Raw genomic sequence first — 22227 nt, forward strand, 5'->3', positions numbered from 1 at the left:
GGCACTGCTGAATAACTGAAGTTTTCTAGGAAGTTTAAGGTTTCTCATGTCAGCTTACCCAAAGCTCATGAAAAATTACCATCTTACGTGACAATGCCTTGCAAGTTTTTCAATACAACAGCTGCAAGTTGTACAATGTCCTGGCATGGTTGGTAGAACTTATTTAGTAAGCAGATAGAGTAATTGCAGCACTGTGGATTAATGTTTTTTATTATTATCGCCTGAAAAGTTTAAGAAAAAACAAATTATTTCTCCTGCACAAGCACGACAAAAGAAAAAGCTGTAACATTTTTTTTTTTTTACTCTGTAAATTATTTTAGGTTTGTCTTCAGTATTTCTGGAAATGGAAGTGCAACTCTGAGCAATAAGAAAAAGCAAATAAATACTTGTATTTCTCAAAGTGTGTACAGTTTAAGTCTCTACACTCCACAAGAGCACACTTCTACTTATTTGCAAGTGCATTTTCTTCAATTTACAACACCTGGACTGAAAAATAAAGTTACAGCTCTTCCTGCGAATGACTTGCCTATGTACACTGCCTGGCTAAGAGCAACTCCTAATTCATCATCATTCAACTCGGAGTCAGTGCTTACAAAGTAATGCCTCAATTTCAAGTGTCTTTGTCATCACAGTTTGTGGAAGCTGACTTCATTTACTGCCCATACTACTTTCAAGTTGCTGACTTTTTCTCCAAAATAGGAGGACAGCTTACCCGATTTGTGTCCGGCCAACAAACCAACTTTGCTTTCATCTGCCACTGGAGAAATAAAAGAAAAGACACAAAGATCAGAAACTTATTTAAATTCACAAGCCTTTGAAACACTGTCAAATTACTTCAGACACAGTATCCTGAATCTTTAAATTATAATAATCTGAAAAAAAAGTCTTTCTTTACCTAATCCACATGGGGTGCTTCAAAGTCCAAATATCTGAATCAAAGCCCTCTGAAACCAATAAAAGGACTACCAGCAGTCCTTGTGGATTACAGATCAGGACCTCAGAACTTACACACTCAAAACTGAGTTGTCAGAAGAGCAATTGCACTTGTAAATAACTCATCTTGCCAGACAAATCACAGGGCATAGGAGAGTTGTAACATTTTCAGATCAAAGACCTCAATTGTAAAAAGAATCCAGATGTGGAAACCTTCCCATCTGCAAGAATGACTCACAGGACCTCTGCAGATAATAAGGTCTCCCAAACCCTGATCTTTTTAAAGGCTTATACTTTTTTTTGTATTTTATGTTTTATTTTGTCTATAAACTGTAACTTTGTAGTATTTCACAACATCTTCTAAAGAAAGATGCATGCAGTAGCAACAGTTTGCAGACAGTAGTGGAGGAGCAAATTTTGAATGTAACAGGAATTGGAAGTTCTGTTCAGTAACTTCAGTTTATTGTCATATATCTCAAGAAACTAATTAAAATACTGTCCTGGAGGGCGGAGGGGAAGAATCAATCGCTATTTCTTAAAATGAATTCTATGCAAAGAAACATCAGTAAATGTAATGTTAGGGATGATAAAACAAGAACAGGAAATGAATGTTAGGGTTGAAAGCTTATCCTTCAACTCTGCCTACCCAAGCACTCCCTTATAACTCACCTTAAAACATAATCTCTTTATATGATAAAATAAATTGTCAAGTCATACCAAAAATTCCATAAATGCAAACTTAAACAAGCTCTGTACAGCAGTCACTATCAAAAGTTTACATAGAGCGTTATCTGCCATAATACCAGAACCTGCAATTTTCTACCTAGGAGAGAGCAGTATAGTAATTACTGACATTTAGGAACTGCTACTGGGAAAATAATGAGAGTAAATATTTTCTTATATTGCCTCTCCACATTTAGAGAAGCTTTTACCCTCAAAACTCAACATCAAATTCAGGACTGGGATTCACAACTGGAGTCATAAATCCACAAATGACCACTCTATCTCTTCTGTACTCCTGTGACCTAATTGCCACCTGATATCAGCAAATTGACATAGTGTATGGTTTTTATGGGATGTAGGTGCTAATAAAGGAAGACTAATTCTCCTTGCAGCATTATGTAGAGATTCTGCTAAACAAAATGGCAATGAGACTAGTCAAAATTAGAAGTGCAACCAGAACTCAAGTCCTTGATCTTTCAACTTTTTTTTTGTCCCTGGAAATGATAACTATCGGACTCCTTGCTATGCAGTTTGAGCCTATAATGCAAAAAGACTGGACAAGGATTTACTATAAGGATAGTTCAAACTCCTTTTCCTGCTCCCTCCTCCTAAATTTGTCTCTAAGCAAAACAACTGAGGAAAACTTTGGTCCTAAAGGTTAGTGTTTTGACAAGTTATGATTGTGTGAAAACAAGGGATTATAATGGAAACGGATTCACAGCCTTAATTATAGCAGTCACTAGTGGCAACCAGTATAATGTATGATAATTACTTAAAGCAGGTAATGTTACAGAACATAGGAACTTAAAAAAAAAAAAGACAAAACCCAAGGTTCACAGTAAATTTTTAAAGCTATGCTGATGACTTGGTTTGCCTGAAACTAAGTTTTACATTATTAAAAGGGATAAATCCATTTAACTTAATCATACTTTACACACCAGCTTCACACACAAAAATTAGATTTTAATACTGGAGGGAAAAAAAGGAAGAAAAAAATGATTAAAAATGAAAAATAATCTTACCAAAATACAAGGTTAGCATTATGAGTTTAAGCACATACATGCACAAAACCTGGGAAACGCAAATATTAAAGTTCTATATCAAAGTTTGAGCAAAATACGTGTGCACCTCCACAGGGTAGTTTTCATTCCATGGGTTATGCGTTATTATGCTTAGGCAGGGCCTTTTAGGCTGGCCATCTTTCATTAGACTGAACAGAAGTAGCCCAGAAAAGTCCATTGGATAAGAACCCCATTGCTTCCCTTATTTCCCCTGGAACAAGGAGAAGACCACAGAAAAAAATCCAACAAAAACAAAACCAGAAAAAGGCCAACAGAAGATAAATACTTTGTATGCCAAGGTTGAAAACTTTGTAACTAAAGGTTTCATTTAAGAAGTACATGGGACATGCTGTTCCACAAAATGACATTTGAAAACACTTCTTTGCATGTTGTTCAAAACTGATACAAACATTCAGTTATGACAAAAATAGTCTCTCTCTAGTTCTTGGCCTTTGAAAAAAGGCAAGTAGTAAGAGGAAATTTCTTTCCTAAAATTCTATTAGTTTTGGCCTGTCTTTGTAGAAAATCACATGAAAGATTTTAAACAAGAAAAAAATACCATCTACTCTTAAAACTCAAGTAAAAAGAATTCTGATTATTTTTATATTGCAACATCAGAAAGTAATTACTTTGCAAATACCAGAAATATTTCAACTCAAGAAGACCACACTTGGGAATGCACAAGTAAATATTTTTATGAAGACACTAGAATTACTGTATATTCTTGAGCTAGAATTATTAAATGCATAACACCTCAAAAAAAAAGAGAAACCAGTTATTTTGGGACTCCAAAGAAAAAACTCAAACAAAAATCTGGGAAGGAGTCAGACAAGAGAATAAATAAATTCACAAACAAGAAGATACTTCTCCTTTACTTGTGCATCAAATACTTCACATTTTGAAATGTCCCTGGAACCCCAGGGATTTGTTAGTTCATGAAGTTATTAATGTTTGCCCATGGAAATCACACCAGCTCTTTTTAAGTTACATCTATTATTTAGGAACCACATTTTCACCACAGAAACCAGTTATGCATTCACTGTCAGTACTCAAAGTAATTGCTGAAATAAAAGATGAAAGAAGTTCTGCAGCTACTTAATAAAAACATGGACATTTGGGGGCCCAGCAAGACCACAGATTTTGAAAGAAGGAATATTACTAAACCAAAAAAATCTGCCCAGCTGATAGTAAACCATTGATACTTTTTTTTAAACTATGCCAACAATCACAACAGAAAGTAAGAAATCCCATCTCTTTACGTCATGAGTTTTTTAGTATTTCCTATGGTAATACTTTGGAGTGCTGTTTTACTTCAAGAAAATAGATGTTATTATTTAACAACAGTAGAGCTACCCAACATGCCTTTGTGTCCTTCTACATAAATGTTTTGACTGCCATTTCTGTGCCCTGCTCAAGGTAGCCATTTCATTTGAATTGCATGACTTCCAATGGTTTAGTACACAACAAACTTCTGTACTTCTCAGAGTCTGTGCCAAATCCAGTCCAGGCTTACACACGGGCTAACAATCTAGCTCCAAACTGTGGTTTAGAGAAGCACAAATCAATGCTGCTGCCAATTGTCATAACCAATTTCCCCCTTTCTGCCCAGTTCAATTGCTGAACCATTGCATTATTTTTCCCCAAACCAAAGAGCTACTACCATTCACAAGATACAAGGTTCCCCTATTCAACTTAAGTGACTCCTTGATGAAGGATCAGTTTTGCACATTGACAAAGAGCTACTAAAAAATCTTCTAAACATGTGCGAGTCACGTGTTTCTGCTGGACAAATACACGTACCTTTGAAGACTGGCTGCAGTTCTGCACTCAGAAAAGAAGCAAACAAGGATTAAAATTACAATTAATGAGGAATAATAATATAAGACACTGAAACACAAAAGAATTTCCTAGTAAACAAATTTCCTAACAAATACCTTTGTTAATTAATAGGAAGCCAAACAGAAATTTCTTATTGTACAGTAATCAATTCACAAGGGCTGTATTCCTAAACTATATATATATATATAAATGATGCTTCCACACTTCTCAGAATCCATCCGTTTCTATGGTATAAACATACGATAAGAAAGCAAAGCCTCAAATGGGTCACTGTTTTTTCCTGGTGACCTCTATCTTTACTCAGCCCTTTCATCTTAATGAAGACAGTGTATCATCAATTAGTTTTAGTCAGTGATAGTGCCAGGGACATAATTCTCCTGCTGGTTTTATTTTCTGGGTGAAGCATTTCCCCATCCAGGAGTGGCATAAATCACTTGGAGAAATGGTGTCAATTCTCTCACAACTACCACTTTGGTGCTTGTTGCTCACTGTTCTAGGTTTGCCCCGAAGTGCTACGTACAAAGACCACAGGTTAAAATCCACACTAGTGAAAAAACGTGTGTATCAGGAAGGGTAAACTTGCACTGGCTTCAAATATTTTTGTTCAGTAATTCCCTCTCCTCACCTTTCTTCCACATAAGGGCATTCGTTCTGGGGAGACCTAGATATCCACCAGCTACTCCCTCTTGAAGGTTTAGGGGTCCTTAATAAATTTCTGCTTTCTTCAGAGATTACCAAAAAGCTTGCAAAAGGGCCAAGGAAAAATTATACTTATCAAGTAGGAAATAAAAAAAACAGGTAAACCTTTTCCAAAATGGCATCTAAGACAACATTTGGGATTTCCTGTTCAGCACATTTAAAGACAGGAATAAATCACATCCAAACCATGATTCTGGATTCTTTTTCTCTCCCGTACAAGGTTTTCTCTAATTAGATTCTTCAGAACAATTTTTGTTGGAACTGATTTAATACTTCAATTCAATTGTACTCAGAGAAGATCCTCAAGGGATATATCTCATATGTCAGCACATGAGAATGAAAATGCTTAAGCTTGCACTTGCTATTACTACTACTAGTGGAAGAACCAGAAGTACAGTTGAGGCTGTCCACTGAGCACATTTAGCTTTAAATGGAAGTTTTTCTCCTGGCAGAAAAAAAAAATCACTGTTTTACAATTTCTCAGCCAGCATGATACAAATTTCTTCACTTTGTTGTAGTGCCATAACTACTCGTTCTTGAAGGTTACACTGTTGATTGAGGCCATTGTGGCTTCTTTTACTCTTTTGTTGTCTTTTGTAATTTTCTCTCACCTCTGTTCCAGAGAAACCACTAGGCTAAAACTCCCCTGCTGCACGTCTTCCACATGTCATTAACACTTCTTCCAAATTCCTAGGGTTAAACTGCAAGTTCCTAATCTAATCTGTCATTCACTGATTGAAAACATTGATAGGGAACAGATTTAATACAAAGTTTAGACAACATATTTATACCAGTGTTCTTAAGAGTTACTTCATTATCATCCTTCCTTTCTTTCTTATAGTAGCTATACATTAGCTTAATAGCTATTTTCTCCCCCTAACACTTTAATAATCTAACTGCATTAACAGATCCACTCAAACTTACACTAAAGCAGCCTAAAAAATACCACCTCAAGCATGTGTTACCACATTCTCAACTGTGTCACCATCACAACTTGAATAATGCTCTCAGTCTGCTCCACAATAAACTTCTTTGAGTACTGAAGATTTCTACAGAACCAGTTCAAACAGTTGATATTATCTTTTGCCTACGTCTGCCTTTATGCTAGGGGACAACTCACTGTCCCCTCAACTGTACTGATTTGGTGTAAAATTGAGTAACAAAATTAGCCTTGTTAAAAGCCTCTCTTTTCATACAGAAAAAAACCTAATCTCAGTCTCATTTCAATTCAGTTAACAGCATCCCTATCACTTAAGAAATTATTTTGTTTAATTCCTGAATTACAGATCTTACAGAAATTTGAAACTCATTTAAACTATGAAAACGGCATTGTGCTCATTTGTAAAAACTGATTCTGCACAGAGCCTCAGAAAATATACATTTAATCTGACAGTACTAGAAAGCTACTCATGACGTAAGTTAGAATCATGTTAAAATCTCTTTTGGCCCTTGATGACAAAGATAATCACCGCCATAAGTGATACAGTTTTTCCTTAACCCATAACATTTTTGTTCTTGAAAAATCTCTCTTCCAAAGATGATTTTTTTAATTACTAAGCCATTAACATAGAAAAGACTCTTAGAATTCTGATCTGTCTTCTCCATTTCCTCATTAATGCCCTAACAAGCCTAACTAGCTCCTAAATGCAGTTCTGAAATTGGTTTCAAGTCAAAGCAAACAAATAATTGTATTCCACACACACAACATGGTTAACAAAACAATGACTTTAAAATACCAAACTACTTTTTGTCCTACTAATACCATAACTCTCACTAGGGAACTCCCAAATGTACTCTTTTAATTGTATCTGAATCCAAACATTGCTTGAAAGACCAATTGTCATTAGCTCTGTCTGGTCCTCATTTGCCTATGTTTTAAGATATTTATTTCAGTTTACAGAAATTACACCCAGAGTAAAAATAATCTGCTTCAGAGCAAACCATGAAGCAGCTAATGGCATCTTGACTGCATTTTCCACATCCTTCTGGATATGGGATGCAGGTTTCCCTTCATTTTGAGGCATTCTAAAAGTATGAACTGTAATTGAAGGCATCCCTTCACTAAAAAAGAAATTAGCATTTAGTTAAATATTGGCTTCATTGCAGAATACTCCATACCTTACACCTTGCACATTTACTTGCTAATTATTCCTAAATAAGTAAGCTGCCCGATATTTTAATAAATATGCCCCAAGGTTAAGGGATTCCAAGTATGTCTAATGATGTTTCAGCAAACAATATTTCACTCACATTTAAAATCAAGTAAAGGACATATCCATTTCTTCAGGCTATAGAGCTTAATCAGTTAAAATTTATGGGGTTTTGCCTTTGATGAGGAAAAGAAGAGGGAATTAAACAGCACCTTGGGATAGTGGTCATGGGTTATTATACCAACATCCTCAAATATAAATCTACACAGTACTTCGCCTGCATTGATACCCAACAAAAATGCTATATATTCATATGATTCAATTTCATGTTGCTTCAGGTTAAAACAAGCCACACTTTCATGTGTTTGCACACAATTCCCATGGCTGTAGTTTTTACAGTACATTTATGCAGAGTCTAAATCACTCCTGTGCATAAAGATTTATGGAAAGTAAGGGTGCTGGAGATAGATAATAACACACCTTCTTTCCTTTGGTTTTCATACAGCACCCTGATTTACACTTTCCAATGTAACATTAAAATACAATTTCACATTAACATTACAAAAAACTCCTTTTTAATATAGTTAAAAGAACAAACTATTGAAAATGAATTCTGACAAAATATTATATAGAAATTCTAGAGAACTGTGGTAATGCAAGGGAAAATGTGTGTGTACAGAAGGTTGTTAAAAGAAAGAAAAAATCATCCTTCCAATTACTTACTTAGAAGCCATTGATTTCTTAATTCTCAATCTGCTGTTAAGTTCCAAAAAAAGTGTTCCAGTTCAGTGTGAAGAGAAAACACAACATTTACTTCCACCATTTTTGGTTTTGTTTTGCTTATTTTTAACACAAGCCCAAGCTTTGAATGCAGTGAAACTCTGGTCAGTACCAAGTCAGACTTTGTTTGGCTCTGCATAAATTCTTGAAGTCACAGTTATAAGTAGGATCTTTGCTTTGCTAACATATGGATGACCATGGCTGAAGAATAAAAAAAAACCATGCAACTGAGAGGATGTGTCAAGTGCCAGAATCAGCAGAAGAAAACAGGGGGGCTGTGCTCTTTTTATCACCACCAGTTCAAAATAAAAGTAGGCAAGGCAAAGAAATATCTGCCATAAGACACAGGATATGAACTCTGCCAGTGATCCAGAAAGAGCTGTCATTATCTCAACACAGCAGCAAGGAAGAACATTAAGACTTATGGCTGACATGGAACTAATCTGTAGCCTATTACTCTGAATGAAGCTGTAAATTTTGAGAAGCATTTGATCACGGTGGAAATGATGGATGCCAAAACAGAGCACCAGTCACCCTGCCCCCATACACTCTGCACAAGGACATCTGTACAGATGAGGCAAGTTCTGCTCATCTCTGCAAAACAAAAAAAAAATTATCATTACCACTACATGTGCTTTTTCTTTTTTTATTTTCTACAACAGTAACTCAATAACATATGCCACTGATTTTTATTTTATTTTTTTAAAGTAGGTTGAAGCAAAAACTAATTCATCTGGAAAGAAACTGAGTTGTTGAAACACACTAACTTCAGGCAATGCTACTTTTGGGTTCATGCTATCTCTGAATTTGGCAGTTAAGACTTGTGCCAGTCCACAGGACTCATGGCATGGCAGCCCAAACAAGCAGGTGGCAGTGGTTCATACCCTCTGCTCCTGTCCAGCTGCCCAGCCAACAGTCCTGACATACACCAAGTGTCAATAAACTCAACTCCAGCTGCCCCACTGGCAAGTAACCTACAGATGCATGTGCCAAGTTCCTTTCACTGTAGGCTTTGCTCTGGAGAGTGATAACAAACTGATGCACAGTTAGCAGTATTGAACACTTTTTCATCATCCATCCTTATTACCTCATATTATTCACTGAGGATATTAGTTTATAGAAATTACTATTTTGTAAATTGCTATGACTGGAAAGCAGATTAAGTACTCAAAGGGTTCTGGGCTTAAATATGTATATAACTGAAAAAAGAAACATCAACGTTAAATGAGTCTTCATTTTGAACATGTGTAATTATAGACTAATCTTTACTTTACAGATTTGCCTCTTGTATATATATCAGGCCTCATCAAAGCCAGGAAGACCCTTACTACACAATTTCCCTAGCTCCCTAATTTAATGAATTTATTATTTTCACAAAGGTTCACAATCTACAGTGATATCTGGATTTTCTTCCATTTAAATTGTCACCCCCCTTCAATGAGCCTTTGCATGGCGATGTCATTGAGCAATCCCAGCCTTTGTAACCCTGTAATTGAGCAATGGGTGCATTACACACATTTCTAGGTGAAGTAGATTGTTTCCTAAGTGAGTAGCAGTACAGATTTCACATTCTTGCCCTGTATTAGACAAATTCTGTTGTCTGCTGAATTTGTGATTGTAATTCTGGGTCTCTAGACGGTTTCACAGATCTGTGGAGACACGTGATTGAGAGGCAACTTGGTTTAAAAAGAAAAGAACTGCATCTAAATCATGTGTTCTAAGGTCTCAGAGCTCTCCTCCTGGACTCCAGTTCTGTGCTTTTTTCTGTTTATCCTGTTAGATTTATTTTTGAGAGGACTGGCAGAACTTGAGAACAAAAGAAATGTACTAAGTGGACAGTGTGCCATGACTACTGGAAAAATAGGGCCTAGATCTTCTCAGAGAAAGGACATTTCTCCTTTGCTGCCAAATCTGCTGGAAGATTACTTCCCTATTTCCTTTTTTTTAGCAGTGCACTGAAATCAGTATGGGTACACAGCTGTATGCTGGGGTGAGAAGTTACCATTGGTCATGACTGCAGATAAGCAAGAAGCAAGTAAAAAAACCCTAAGAAATAACTTTGCTTTCCCAAAAATCCATCCTGGAAAGTCTATTATCTGAATGCTCTATTTGGAAGCACATTTTTTATATCAAGCTATTGGGATTTTATTTGTATTTGAACCACTTTATGCTGCAGTTACTTCACTTGAGATTTTCATGTTTCTCTTCCATTTCTGTTCCCATTTTAGACAGCAGCTTCTGCCTTAAGTCTTTCAAAAGGCGGAAGGCCAAACATGGAACTTCACTGCTTGCTAGAGAATGACTGTAAAAGGTCCCAGCTTTCATCTTCCTCAGTTTCGTTAACTGCCAAGCTATGTACAAGGAATTTTACTTAATCTATTGTTATTTATAAAACAATATGGTGCAGATCTTTCATAGTCCCTCCAACTCCTTATATGCGCGTCTCAAGTAGATTTACCTTCACATATTCAATCAGACTGCTTATTGCCCTTTTTATTTTTTACTTTTATAACACAAGGGCCACTTTCCAACAGCTACCTTCTACAGGCAACATTTTTTGAAGACTCTAAAAGAGACATTTGTGTCCAATTTTTATTTTTGCATCCAATTTATTTTAGATTTTAGCCACCATGATTTAGTGACTCATGTATATTCTCAAAGCATTGCTCCTGGGTGTCAGGAATGGATTGTGTATAGAACTTGAAGTATGAGTTACCTGGAAGTTCTGAATATGCTGTCACACACAATTGACTAATTTTACACTGGTGTTCATGAGCATTCTTTCCTGGGACTTCTGTGGGAGCTGGAAGCAAACCTTTCTAAAAGAAGGCTCAGTAAAGCTGAACATTCATTTTTCTAGTACACTACATAAAATATATGGTTTGACTCAAGTCTGTAAACCTAGTCATTTTTTGAGCACCATTTTCATTCTTTAAAAATATCTAATCCATAACTCTTCATTAAAACACAGGAACAGAAGAGCAAATTACATGTTTTGCCTGGTCATGCAGTAGTGTCACAATTCTGCCTTAAAACCTTTCTTCAATTAATTCACATCCATTCTTAGGCCATTTCATGCATTAATAACTGCCTGGCTTTCCTTACACGCCATTAGAGGAGTATACACATTTAATGTTATATCAAAACACCCTACTAAGATGACAATAAAAAATCAACAATACAAAACCTAAGACCAGTGTGGAACACTTCATAGAAAAAAAACCCCTGCAAGTTAAGAAAAAGCTACCTTGAAACTGTATATAAAATGAATCGCTTTCTATTAATGGTGTAGCAAATCTGATCCAACAAAGCACACAAATCTATTATTAAAGATATCCTAACCATAGTCCTCCAAGTCTCCCCATCAACACTGGAATTCAAAAAAAACCCAAAACCAACCAACAGATAAAGAGTGAGTGTGGCCAAGAAGAATTAAAAGGAAAAGAAAACCTTATTTGGTTTCTTTTGAGACTTAACAAGCTTTCTTGAACCCTCATTAAACCATGGCTTGGTATTTCAGCTGCAATAACCCTTCAATCTTCCACCTGCAAATGTTTTCCTGGTATTGAAAGAGCCTTTTACTTTCTACTTCACCCCCCCCCCCGCAAGATTTCCTGCACAGCATGGATGGGTAGAGAACCATAACCTTACAGCCTTCAAGCATTCATAAAGACCTACTGCAACATTTTGCCTGTGTTTGTCATTGTCAATGAAGAAATAAACAACTTGTGTTAGGAATGTTACCCTTTGTCCAGTGTAGTTTTACAATCATTTATATTTTATAAAAGAAATTATTTTTGTGATTGCTGGCTTTGCTTTATATTTTAGACATATAAAACTTGTACAGCATTCTTTGAGCTCATTTTTCCATCATTCCCCTTTTCCTCAGCTAGTATTTCAATACAATGGGCCTTTACAAAAAAATAAAAAAAACCCCAACCAAACAAAAAACCAACAAACTTTCTTTAGCTCCAATAAAAGTGTATTTGCAAATAGCTGCTAGAGGAGGCTGACCATTGTCCCAATCACCGTAGCTCTTCTGCAGAACTTACTCCCTGATGTTAAAGAAACAAAAGCAAGAAACAGAGATGGTGCAGATGGGCTAAGGCTAAAAAGCTGACCTATGTGTCACCCCAGCCCTTCTTACCCAGATCCATGCTTTTTGAGGCTTTCAGATTAATTGATTCAGACTGCTTGGCTGGTGTCAAAGATCTGAAGTTGATGTGCTGATCTGTTAAATGCACTGCTGAATTTATGATAGGGCTGTAGGGAGGAAAAAAAAAAGTTATGTAAAATGTTAAGGTACCATTTCAAACCACAAGTGAACTAATTAAAGAATGCACAAATATACGAGTTTCTTCAGTTGCTTACAGCATGCATTTTTCAAATCAGATATTGATCCTCAACTTCCTTTTCTGAGACTTAACACTTTCAGTCACTTGATTTCTCATCACAGACAGAAATATAAATGTAAGTGATCAGCACGAACTTTCTTTTCATTTTGCTTGTTCTATCTAACAACTGCATTTCCAAATAACATGCTACAGAATGTCGGAGAAATACTGCAATGTGTCTGGATCAATTCTACTTCATCTGCTAATATAAAATTATTTTATAGCCTTGTACCACTTAAGCAGAGGCTGGAGGTCTTATGGAGCGTGCTACAACTGAAGAATTCCAGGGTATTGTGTTTGCTTGCTTTGAATTTTATTTTGCTTTGGTCTTTTTTTTTCAATTCTTTTACCTTAAAGAATTGAACTTTCTAAACATTTCAAAATTGCAACCTGAGTGAAACTCCAAGTAACTTTTAGCTCAAAATGCAACAGCTCAATGCAATCTGAAATCCTACGTGTCTCTTTTTTGATTAGAAAGAGAAATTATTTTTTTAAGTATTCTTAAGCAAGAAAGGATTTGGAAAACCAAAAACATTTAGTTCGAAATAGCTCAAAGGGTTTTGTTTTGCAGTGTCAAAATACTTTCCTACGTATTTTCCTATTCATTTTGTCTAAATGCAATTTCAGTGAAATCAGTGTGACTTGATACAGCAATTCAATTTCAGGAGAACTTTAGTTCTAAAAGGAAAAACAATACAACACTGGAAAAGTCAGGGTGAAACAAAGGACCTGTAAATTCATCACCGTTTTAATACATCGTTAGCATTTAAGAGAATGTTTTTCTGTGAGCTTGCTGGAAAAATTAGGAACAGATTCTAACAACCAATTGCAGTTAAGAATGTAATGCTGAATTGCACTGATCTGCATAGACTTGTTTGTTTATCATGTCATATGTACCTGCCTGGGAGACCAGAAATAACAAAATTATTCTAGTGTAATTACTCTATGTTAGCAAAATGAAAATAGATATGCAAGTCTTGTATAAAGCATTCAAGGTATCCATAATAAAATATATCTACTCTTTGATGCAACCAATCTCTTAAGGATAGTTTTTACTCACACCCCAGCACACAAGGACAGACACATGGCTACATTTCTAGCTGAAATGCATACTTCCTTAATAGCATTGCAGTAGATGCATGACTATCAAAATTGAACACACAGCAAATGAGGAAACAATGTTCAATGGTGCATTTCAGCATCATCATCAGGATTGGTTACATTCCTCATCATCAGGAGAGGCTGAAATTATGCCTTTCATTTGAATCCTGTGCTACTTGAGATAGAGAGAATGTGCCATTGTGAACTTCTACATGTTTACTCTTTTTTCTGCACCTCCAAACTTCTGTATTTACTAAGGAAATTGGAGCTTATAGCTGCTATCAAGCATGGCAGGCTTTGCAGAAGTATCTGAAAAATCTACCCAATACCTTTACAACTGGTAAAGTGTTCATTAATTTTTCTCCTATACATTTCAATGTTCAGACTTACTGAAAATTCATTTTGTAATCTCAATAATATCTTCATGTGACAGAAGGAGATTCAGATTCTTACAAACTGTGTTTGGCTTGGACTTTTAAAGCTTTAAGAGACTTCACACAGCATTTACACATTGCACCCACAGTACAGTTTTAAATTAACTTTTTTTAAAATTGGAATTATGCTTTGAGATTTTTTTTGTTTCACTGAACACAAGTCAGGTATCATCTATCATGTATACCCAGCATACTGCAGCTTATGTACAACTGAAATAAACAACACACTAAATGCTAAAATAACATTTACAGCTTATGTTAAAAGACCTTAGAAGTGACTAAAAAAAGTAGTACAAATTAAAAAAACAAAAGAGGTTTTATAATCAATTAGAACTATTATCACAACCACTACTGAGCAATTAGTGCTGTAACTATTAAGAAGTGCTGAAGTCCAACCTGTGATTATAATCCTCATTCAGCAGATCCTCACTAGGATGTGGTGGGAGAGGTGGAGGTGTTTCATTTTCACCATTGCCATGATCAGAAACTGGAAACTCTGAAACAAAATTTAGAAAGGAGTTAAATAACCTGCAGAAACAACTACATTACACCAGTTCACTGACTGATGACTGGAAGGCCTCAAGCAGTGCTGAAGTAAATCACAAATTATTCAAATCCCTAAACTAACTAAACTAGAATTAAAATCACACCAAGCAGAAAATACACCCCTTGGGATTTTCCTGAAGAGCTGATTTTCAGATTTGCATATATATAATTAAAGGTAAATATAGGGAAACTTTGTGCTTATAGGAAGTTGAGTGTAAGGCACAACTTGCTTTACTCCATTTTAATGGAGTGCTTTACTCCATTTCTCCATAGCTGCGTTCAGACTGATTGTAGGTTCATTATTTCAGTCCCTTTGATGGGGAGCATTTGTCATCTTTGATGTACAGGAGAGAACCATATTCTCAGCAAAGAGATCAGAAGAAGAAAAATTTCTATTATTCCATAGCAAGTGAATAAAGAGGCATTTCTTAATTACAGACGTCACCTTCCTATTACTGCAACTCCTTCTTTACCTTCACAAACAACATCCAGCTAACACTAGAAAATTACTTTTTACGAAGACAAATATAAACTCAAACCATTCAGTGGTTTGCTAAGCAACAACACTTAAATACCTGCAATATTTAGTAAGACTGCTGTGCTCACTGTAGGCTAGCTCATTACTGTCCTATAAATCCACTTCTCATCCCAAAGGTACCATCTAAGAAAAAGTCCCTGCATTTTTCAATGTAGAATATGTCTTAACCCCTCCCAAACTTAATAGGAAACATGGACACTTCCTTGGGTTTCAATGGCAGGTAAGCAATCTAATAATAATGACATGCCACACTTTAATGTGACCTGTTCTGTTGCATGGAATGTTGGCAGTCTTTTTGTACAATCCTGTCTGAAAGCACTAACCTAACCTGAGAGAAAAAGGGTTGGCAAGGAGGGATCAAAGGAGAAAGCAACAGATTATATTGATGTGATAAGAGCACTTATTATAGCAAACAAAAATATTAGGGAAAAAAATTCCAACCAAAATCTCCCCAAAAAAACCAAACAAAAACAACCCCCACAAGCCTACACTATTAGCTCAAGGATCCTATAAAATTCCTATTGGCTGGATAGCCTTCTAATATAAAATAGCTCGAACCCTGTATCTCAGCAAATGTGTAAGCATCATCAAAAGAAAGTGAGGATAAGCAGATGAGGAAGAAAGCTTTAATGAGACCTTAAAAATGACTGTCAGTCTGATGTAAAGTACAGGTATGCTACCTTATATACACACGGACTTCTTGCACTGCAATGCCCATTCTTTCAGGTTTGAATATAAGAACAGGAAACAAATGACAAGTAAAAGGCAAGTCCTCACAGGAAAAACAACTTAGAACAAAAGAGAAACTCATTGTTCAATGTGATACCAACTGTAATCACCAAAAGGAAGGAGACTATGAAGTTCTGCAAAAAGGCTGCAGGACACAAGCAAGAAATGCAAGTGAAATTCCCTGCCAGAGACTGCAAAGTGATGCACTCCTGAGACTTACACAAAGGCCCTTATGGCTCTGTAACAGTACATCAGATGTGCACTGGATTGTTCTTCCAACATATGCTTAGGGAAGTGAAAGGGAGGCAGTCATTTACAAGTGCAAAAAAGTTCAAACACTCCAACCAGAACTCAATAATTAATGGTCTGCCTCATTTTTAAACAGTGTCTAAGGTTTCATTCTTCCTGTCTGAAAAATTATGTAGTATAATTCAGAAGCATACGAAAAAGCTAGCAAGGATAGTTGGACACAGGTACAAACGCTCCTAACAAGGACCACAGATTATGATTCTTTAGTTTAGAGAAAGAAGCAATAAAAGGAAATACAAGAGGGGTCTATGAAACTGTAACAGCTATGCTTAGAGTGACAAGGAAGCTCCCACTGTTTCATGCACAGTAAGAAGGCGGCAACCAGTTTAACTTTCTGGTAGCACACCTAGGACAAACACAAAGTAGTGTTTTCCACAGAATTCACTGCCATGAAGATATTTTGGAAAAAACAATTTAAATAAGACTAAGAAGTGTACCAAAAGTTAGAGATGCATCCATGGCCCAATGGTCCAGACAGTACCTTTGACTTAGGAGGTCCCTAAACCACTGAGTATCAAAAGAAGGAAAGAGATGCTTGATGGAAAAAATTTAACATCTCCACCCAAAAAAAGAAAAGGGAAAAAAGCCCAACAAAATAAAACCCTGAAAAAAGGAAGAGACCCCTAAACCCACAAAACCCCAACCAACTAAAAAGAAATAGAACTACACCACACCTACACTGTGGTTAGCCTTTCTGAGCAGACTCCCATAGCCATGGCAAGAGACTGAGTATATAATGTAGTTATACTAACTTAGATTCACAGTAATTGGTACATCATTTCACCAAGGCTGTTTGATCATGGGCTACCACTGGTATTTTTCTTACAGTAACAAAAGAATACACACAGAAAAACGTCAGACTTCCTCAGTGAATCGGAAATGATCACAAGGGATTACAGCTCCCAGTAAAATGGGAGCAGGAGCCAGAGAATGGGAGAATTTAATCTAAGGGGCAGTCACTGGCTCCATGTTCAAGACCTCAGGAAATGACCCTAACAGATCCAGATAAATCTAAGTACTGAACAAAATGCATTGAATTTTCAGATATTAAATAGACTAAGAGTAAAAAAGAGTAACTCAGGCGGAGTAAAAACTGAGTCTGTCTATAAGACATGCGCAGCATTTACAAGGAAAATCCAAATAATTAAAAATTTCACTTCTTAATTTTCTATGTTGATGTTACTTCATATGTATGAAAACAGAGGTGCTTGTACAACCATGAGGATTCAGCAGTCTGTGATAGTAGAGAAAGTTTGATTATTTTGCTACTTAACAGAGAGATGACAGCATTTTCCCATAACTATTTATGATATAGGGTTATAAGAAATATATCAGAACCTCTAATGAAACATATTCCAGTAATCTTTCAACACCAGAAATGTAAAGCTCCTGGCACTGAAGTATCAATTCTCAAAGAGATTGTTCTAAAAAACACCGTGAAACAGCTTGGCAGCAAAAGAAGTGAGGACCTGAAGGCAGCAAGTGTTATTCATGCAAAAATAGAACAAACACTGGCATTTCAATATTGGATCACTATTCCCTCCCCCTTTATTTAAATATCCACAGGCAAGACAAAATTTAATGTTTTGGCTATAAGCACTTTTCCCTAGACATTAGTTATTCTTGCTCATGTATAATAAAAAAGACTCTTAAAACAGACAGCAATATTAGCAGGCCAAGCTTCAGTGTATTTTTGCTGAGCTTTTATAAGAATTTTATTGGTAGGAGCAGTGAATGGTACTGGAAATAACTTATTAGAAAACATTGACTAAAAAAGTGACATTTTATGAAACATAATACGGCTCCTACATTAAATTCTTACATGAGATCCCATACTATGTTAAAAATCTCTGTTTTACTATCCTTTGCAAAAATGTACCAACTGCACTTCCATGTTCAAGATGTGGATAGCACACTGTGAGCATGTATAAGGATCTGTTCTTGCTTGACACAAGCAGCTCACTGGGTCTGTGGCTCATGTCCTTAAACAGACACACAACCTCAAGTTCATAAAGGAGGGTTGTGCACAGGAAAAATGTTTCACCCTTACAGATGCTTTGAAACACTGAGGACAAAACTTTTTAAGAAAAATGCAAAAAAATAATTAAACCAGTGATAGAAGGAAACAGGTGACAGGCTCATATGGAAAGCAGAATGAGCATGAGTTCAATAATAATTAATACTATGATTTCAAAATAAGATAAATTAGTCTCACACATTGCAGAAATGTGTAAAGCCCAAATTGTCTTTCACCAAAACAACTTCTTATCAGAGCTGTCCCGCAACCCTCCTGCTACAAGTGCCTGTACAGTTTTCCATTAAGATCACTGAAATTTTACTCAAACAACAAATCTTCAACAGAAATTGCAATACAACAATATCCTGAGCAAGTGGTAGCAACCTCTTTGTCATCTCTTGTCCACTGACTCCAATTGCAGTCACTTGCCAAGCCATGATTGTGAAGACCCAGCCACGCCAAATTCTCCTTGTGCCAGCAGCACGCCAAAGCTTCCTTTTGACATCTCGCACATTCTCCTCTGAGGCCATCACTTTTTTTGCTATAATGCCTTCCTACCATAATTCTTTAATTAAAAAGATGCCTATTTAAAATAATTTTATGACTGAGCTGAAAACTAGCCATCCTGATTTCTGGATTGCACTTGAAGAATCCTTATCTGAAAGTACAACTCTTCGACATAGTTTGTTTGGAATTCAAGTGACAGGTTAGCAGTTGCCATTCAACTGCATCAATGGCTTCAGAGCATTCGCTCTTATGATTTTTAAGGAAGCATTTAAAGGTATTTGCTGCTCTCTGATACTATCTTTGGTAATACCCAACTCTACAGAGCAGGCTAGTTCCAAGGATTGGACCCTGTTCTCCTGAAACTATAGAATTAGTGTAAATTCCATGCAAGAAAAACATAAGGTAGATCTAAGCAAAAGGATCTGATCTTTGAATGTTTACAGTGCTTCAGACTATACCTAATTCTTTTCCTGGAGACACACTATGAAAATATTGAAGTCAACACAAATAAGTTATCCCTAAATTCCATAGGAGTTTCTCTTGAATTTTACAGATAAGGGCTCTTCAGTTTTGATTAAAAGTACCCCACACAGTCATCACAGCAGCCTAGGATATTACTTTTTGCAGGCTACCATGATTCCACAGTTGTCTAGGAAAGTGGGAAAGATCATGCATAATTCAACTACATCAAAGAAAATATTTTTTCCTACTGAAAAGTATTTAGCTATGTGCTTGACTTGAAGAATGAGAGCACACTTAAAAGGATAGGGGTCAAGACCATCTCAAATACTTAAACTTTTCAAATAACTAGTACCTTGCTGAGTCAGGAGCAAATTGGACAGATAGTACAGTATGCCATCAGAAATGAAAAAAAGAAAGGAAAAGAAGTGGCCTTAAATGCTCTTACTGGTATGCTTCCATATGCTCGCACATGTAGGTTTTCTTTGCACAATTTACACAATTACCTAATGCTTTTTAATGAGTTCATTAATATAATTCCAATTTGTAAATTAAGGGAATGTTTCTAACCTTTGAACACATTTTACCTTAAAGTCTAAAATAAGCAAGAGCACTTTCCAAACATCATGTTTTAGTATAAATTAATTAAGCTTATAATAACCTAGGACATAATCTAGAAATTAAATGTAAAAATCATTGCGCTCATTAAAGATATATAGAAAATAAACATTTTGACAACATATATTTTGCACTCATCATTTGTTTTTTATCCAGCCTTACGTGTTGGGGCAGCGAGCTAGAAACTGTTACTTAAACTGGAATTTGTGCCAGGAATCTCATTCACAACTTCTGAATCAACTCTCCCACCCTCGCTGGATCTTCAAGCCTCAAAGTAACATAGTGTGCACTTACTCTAATTAACTGCTTTTGGTGGCTGTGGATTTCAGGAAACAAAACCACAAAGCTCTCTCTCTCTCTCTCTCTCTCTCTCAGCAAAGAGATGGGTATGTAGAGACTACCTTTTATTCCTTCCTGAGGACCGCATGTTACAAATTGCTGGAGAATGGTATCATTGCGTCGTGAAGCAGCTGCAAAGTTATGACTCCCATCAAAGGCTGATTTTTGAAAGACTCCCTGGTCTGACCGCTCCTAAGGGAAAAACAGAACCACACATTGCAACACAAAATTTGCATATTCAACAATGCAGAAGAGCATCCATCACTGCAGATGGTGCATGGACACTGTGATATAATGTGTTCACTGTATATTGCCTCCTCTCAAATGAGAAACTTGAGAGAGTTCTTCAAAACTGCAGGCTGATTTTGCTCACCATGAAATAACATCCAAGCAATAACAACCATTAAGAATGATGCACAAAAACGAAGATTTTTTTTATGACCCACAACTGGCTTCATTCAAATTCTCCATCTGGGAGGGCAGCTTGTGACATTGTCAACACAAGAACATGGGCAATGCCAATGGTATTTTTCTGCCAGCCAGCTGGTTCCCTTCTCCCCGAGACTGAGTGCATATGTTCTGATGATCACACACTAGAACAGCTTTGCAAGTAAGGAGTTACACCAAACTCCCAAACGCAGGTCTTCTGGCTAGCAGCTAAACAAACTCCTGTCACACCTCTAGTCAGCTTTTCTTTTGAGACATTTCCTACCCCCCACCCCCATACATGCCATAGTGCCTAATTTATTCTCCTGAGCAGTTGCTCAAAGGAAAAAAGTTGGGAAAAAAAAAAGAATAAAAATCACAGTTTCTAAAGCTGGGACAGACCCAGAAAGACATTTCCGTAGTCATTATTCAGGGAAAACCAAAAACCCACACAGAGGAAATATTATGGCTAGCTTTCAAAGCAACCTTTAGATGTTCTGTGATTTTATATCTGTTTTTTTGAACTGAGATCCAACTGGCTTCTATTTTTAAACTGCATGTTCATTATGTCAGCAAATGCTATACTAAATATACATATTTTTAAATTCCATAGTCATATCTACAGAAGAAATGCATGTATCTAACCCATGTTATTTTTAAAATGATGCAAGAGGCTTGCTATATTGGCAAGTGATTGCCTGCAAACCAAGACATAAGGAAGGACAGCATGTTACACCTCCTTGCAACCTGTTTTTGCAAATAAAATAATGTAACTTAAAAAAATAAAATTGTAATAAAATAGTGATTGAATAAAAACAATGAAAATAAGCTTAATAAAATGGAAAAATTGCATGTCAGAACAGAAATCTGCTGAGATACTCATGGTGACAATATGGCTTTAAATTTAAGCTTAGTGGACAGGCAGCATGTGTAAAATTCTCTTTTCCGTATTGCAGAATCAGCCATTTGAAAAGGGTATTTTCAAGCTCCATACAGAAGCACACACACACACCATACAGACACTGACAGTTGTGTTTCCTCTTGAAACTGGAGTCTTCAGTTTACATCAGCTTCCTTAGTTTGTAAAGTCCACGTTTACTGCTTTTTTAAACTATCCACTGGAGACAAAGTGGGATAAGGAGCCTTGAATTAACAGCAACAACAAATCTGCTTTTCCAGCTCTTTGATAAATGACACAATCAATATCCCAACAACTGATCAGTAACCAACTTAATTCGAGTATTCAGCTTATAAAACATAGCTGTCATGGAAGACCACCATTAGTGTCCTGCCCAATAAAAACAATAATGCATTTCTAAACATATTGTCCTTCTGCCAAGCTGCGATGCAGTGCTTGGGTAGCTGTTTTGTGGAAAGGGAAGAATGGGCACCAACCCATTTCTGCTGCAGTCTCCAGACTCAAATGGAATTACAATTGAACGCAAAGAATACCCTATAAAAATTAATTCCTGTCTAAAATGAATTTGATTCAATCAAGACCTCATTATGCATTCTTCATAGGGCATGAGTCAAGATTATTTACCTCCTTCATACATCTGGATAATATTCAAAACGATACACTTAACTATAAAAAGCAGCCTCATACTTTTACTAGGTCAATCTGA

The 22227-nt window shown here is 36.2% G+C and overlaps 1 protein-coding gene across 2 annotated transcripts in view; it reads right to left on the reverse strand.

Moving 5' to 3' along the window:
- Window positions 1–22227, reverse strand: part of PARD3B (par-3 family cell polarity regulator beta) — a 390768-nt gene that overhangs the window by 165669 nt on the left and 202872 nt on the right. For both annotated transcript variants that reach the window (XM_059475508.1, XM_059475509.1), the window contains 4 exons: window positions 20239–20368; window positions 14511–14610; window positions 12333–12448; window positions 713–757 (listed from right to left, as the gene is read on the reverse strand). In XM_059475508.1, coding sequence (XP_059331491.1) covers window positions 713–757; window positions 12333–12448; window positions 14511–14610; window positions 20239–20368 — 391 coding nt within the window. The remainder of the gene's footprint in view (window positions 1–712; window positions 758–12332; window positions 12449–14510; window positions 14611–20238; window positions 20369–22227) is intronic.

The sequence above is a fragment of the Ammospiza nelsoni genome, chromosome 7 (assembly GCF_027579445.1).
Source record: "Ammospiza nelsoni isolate bAmmNel1 chromosome 7, bAmmNel1.pri, whole genome shotgun sequence".
In the NCBI taxonomy this organism is placed as follows: Eukaryota; Metazoa; Chordata; class Aves; order Passeriformes; family Passerellidae; genus Ammospiza; species Ammospiza nelsoni.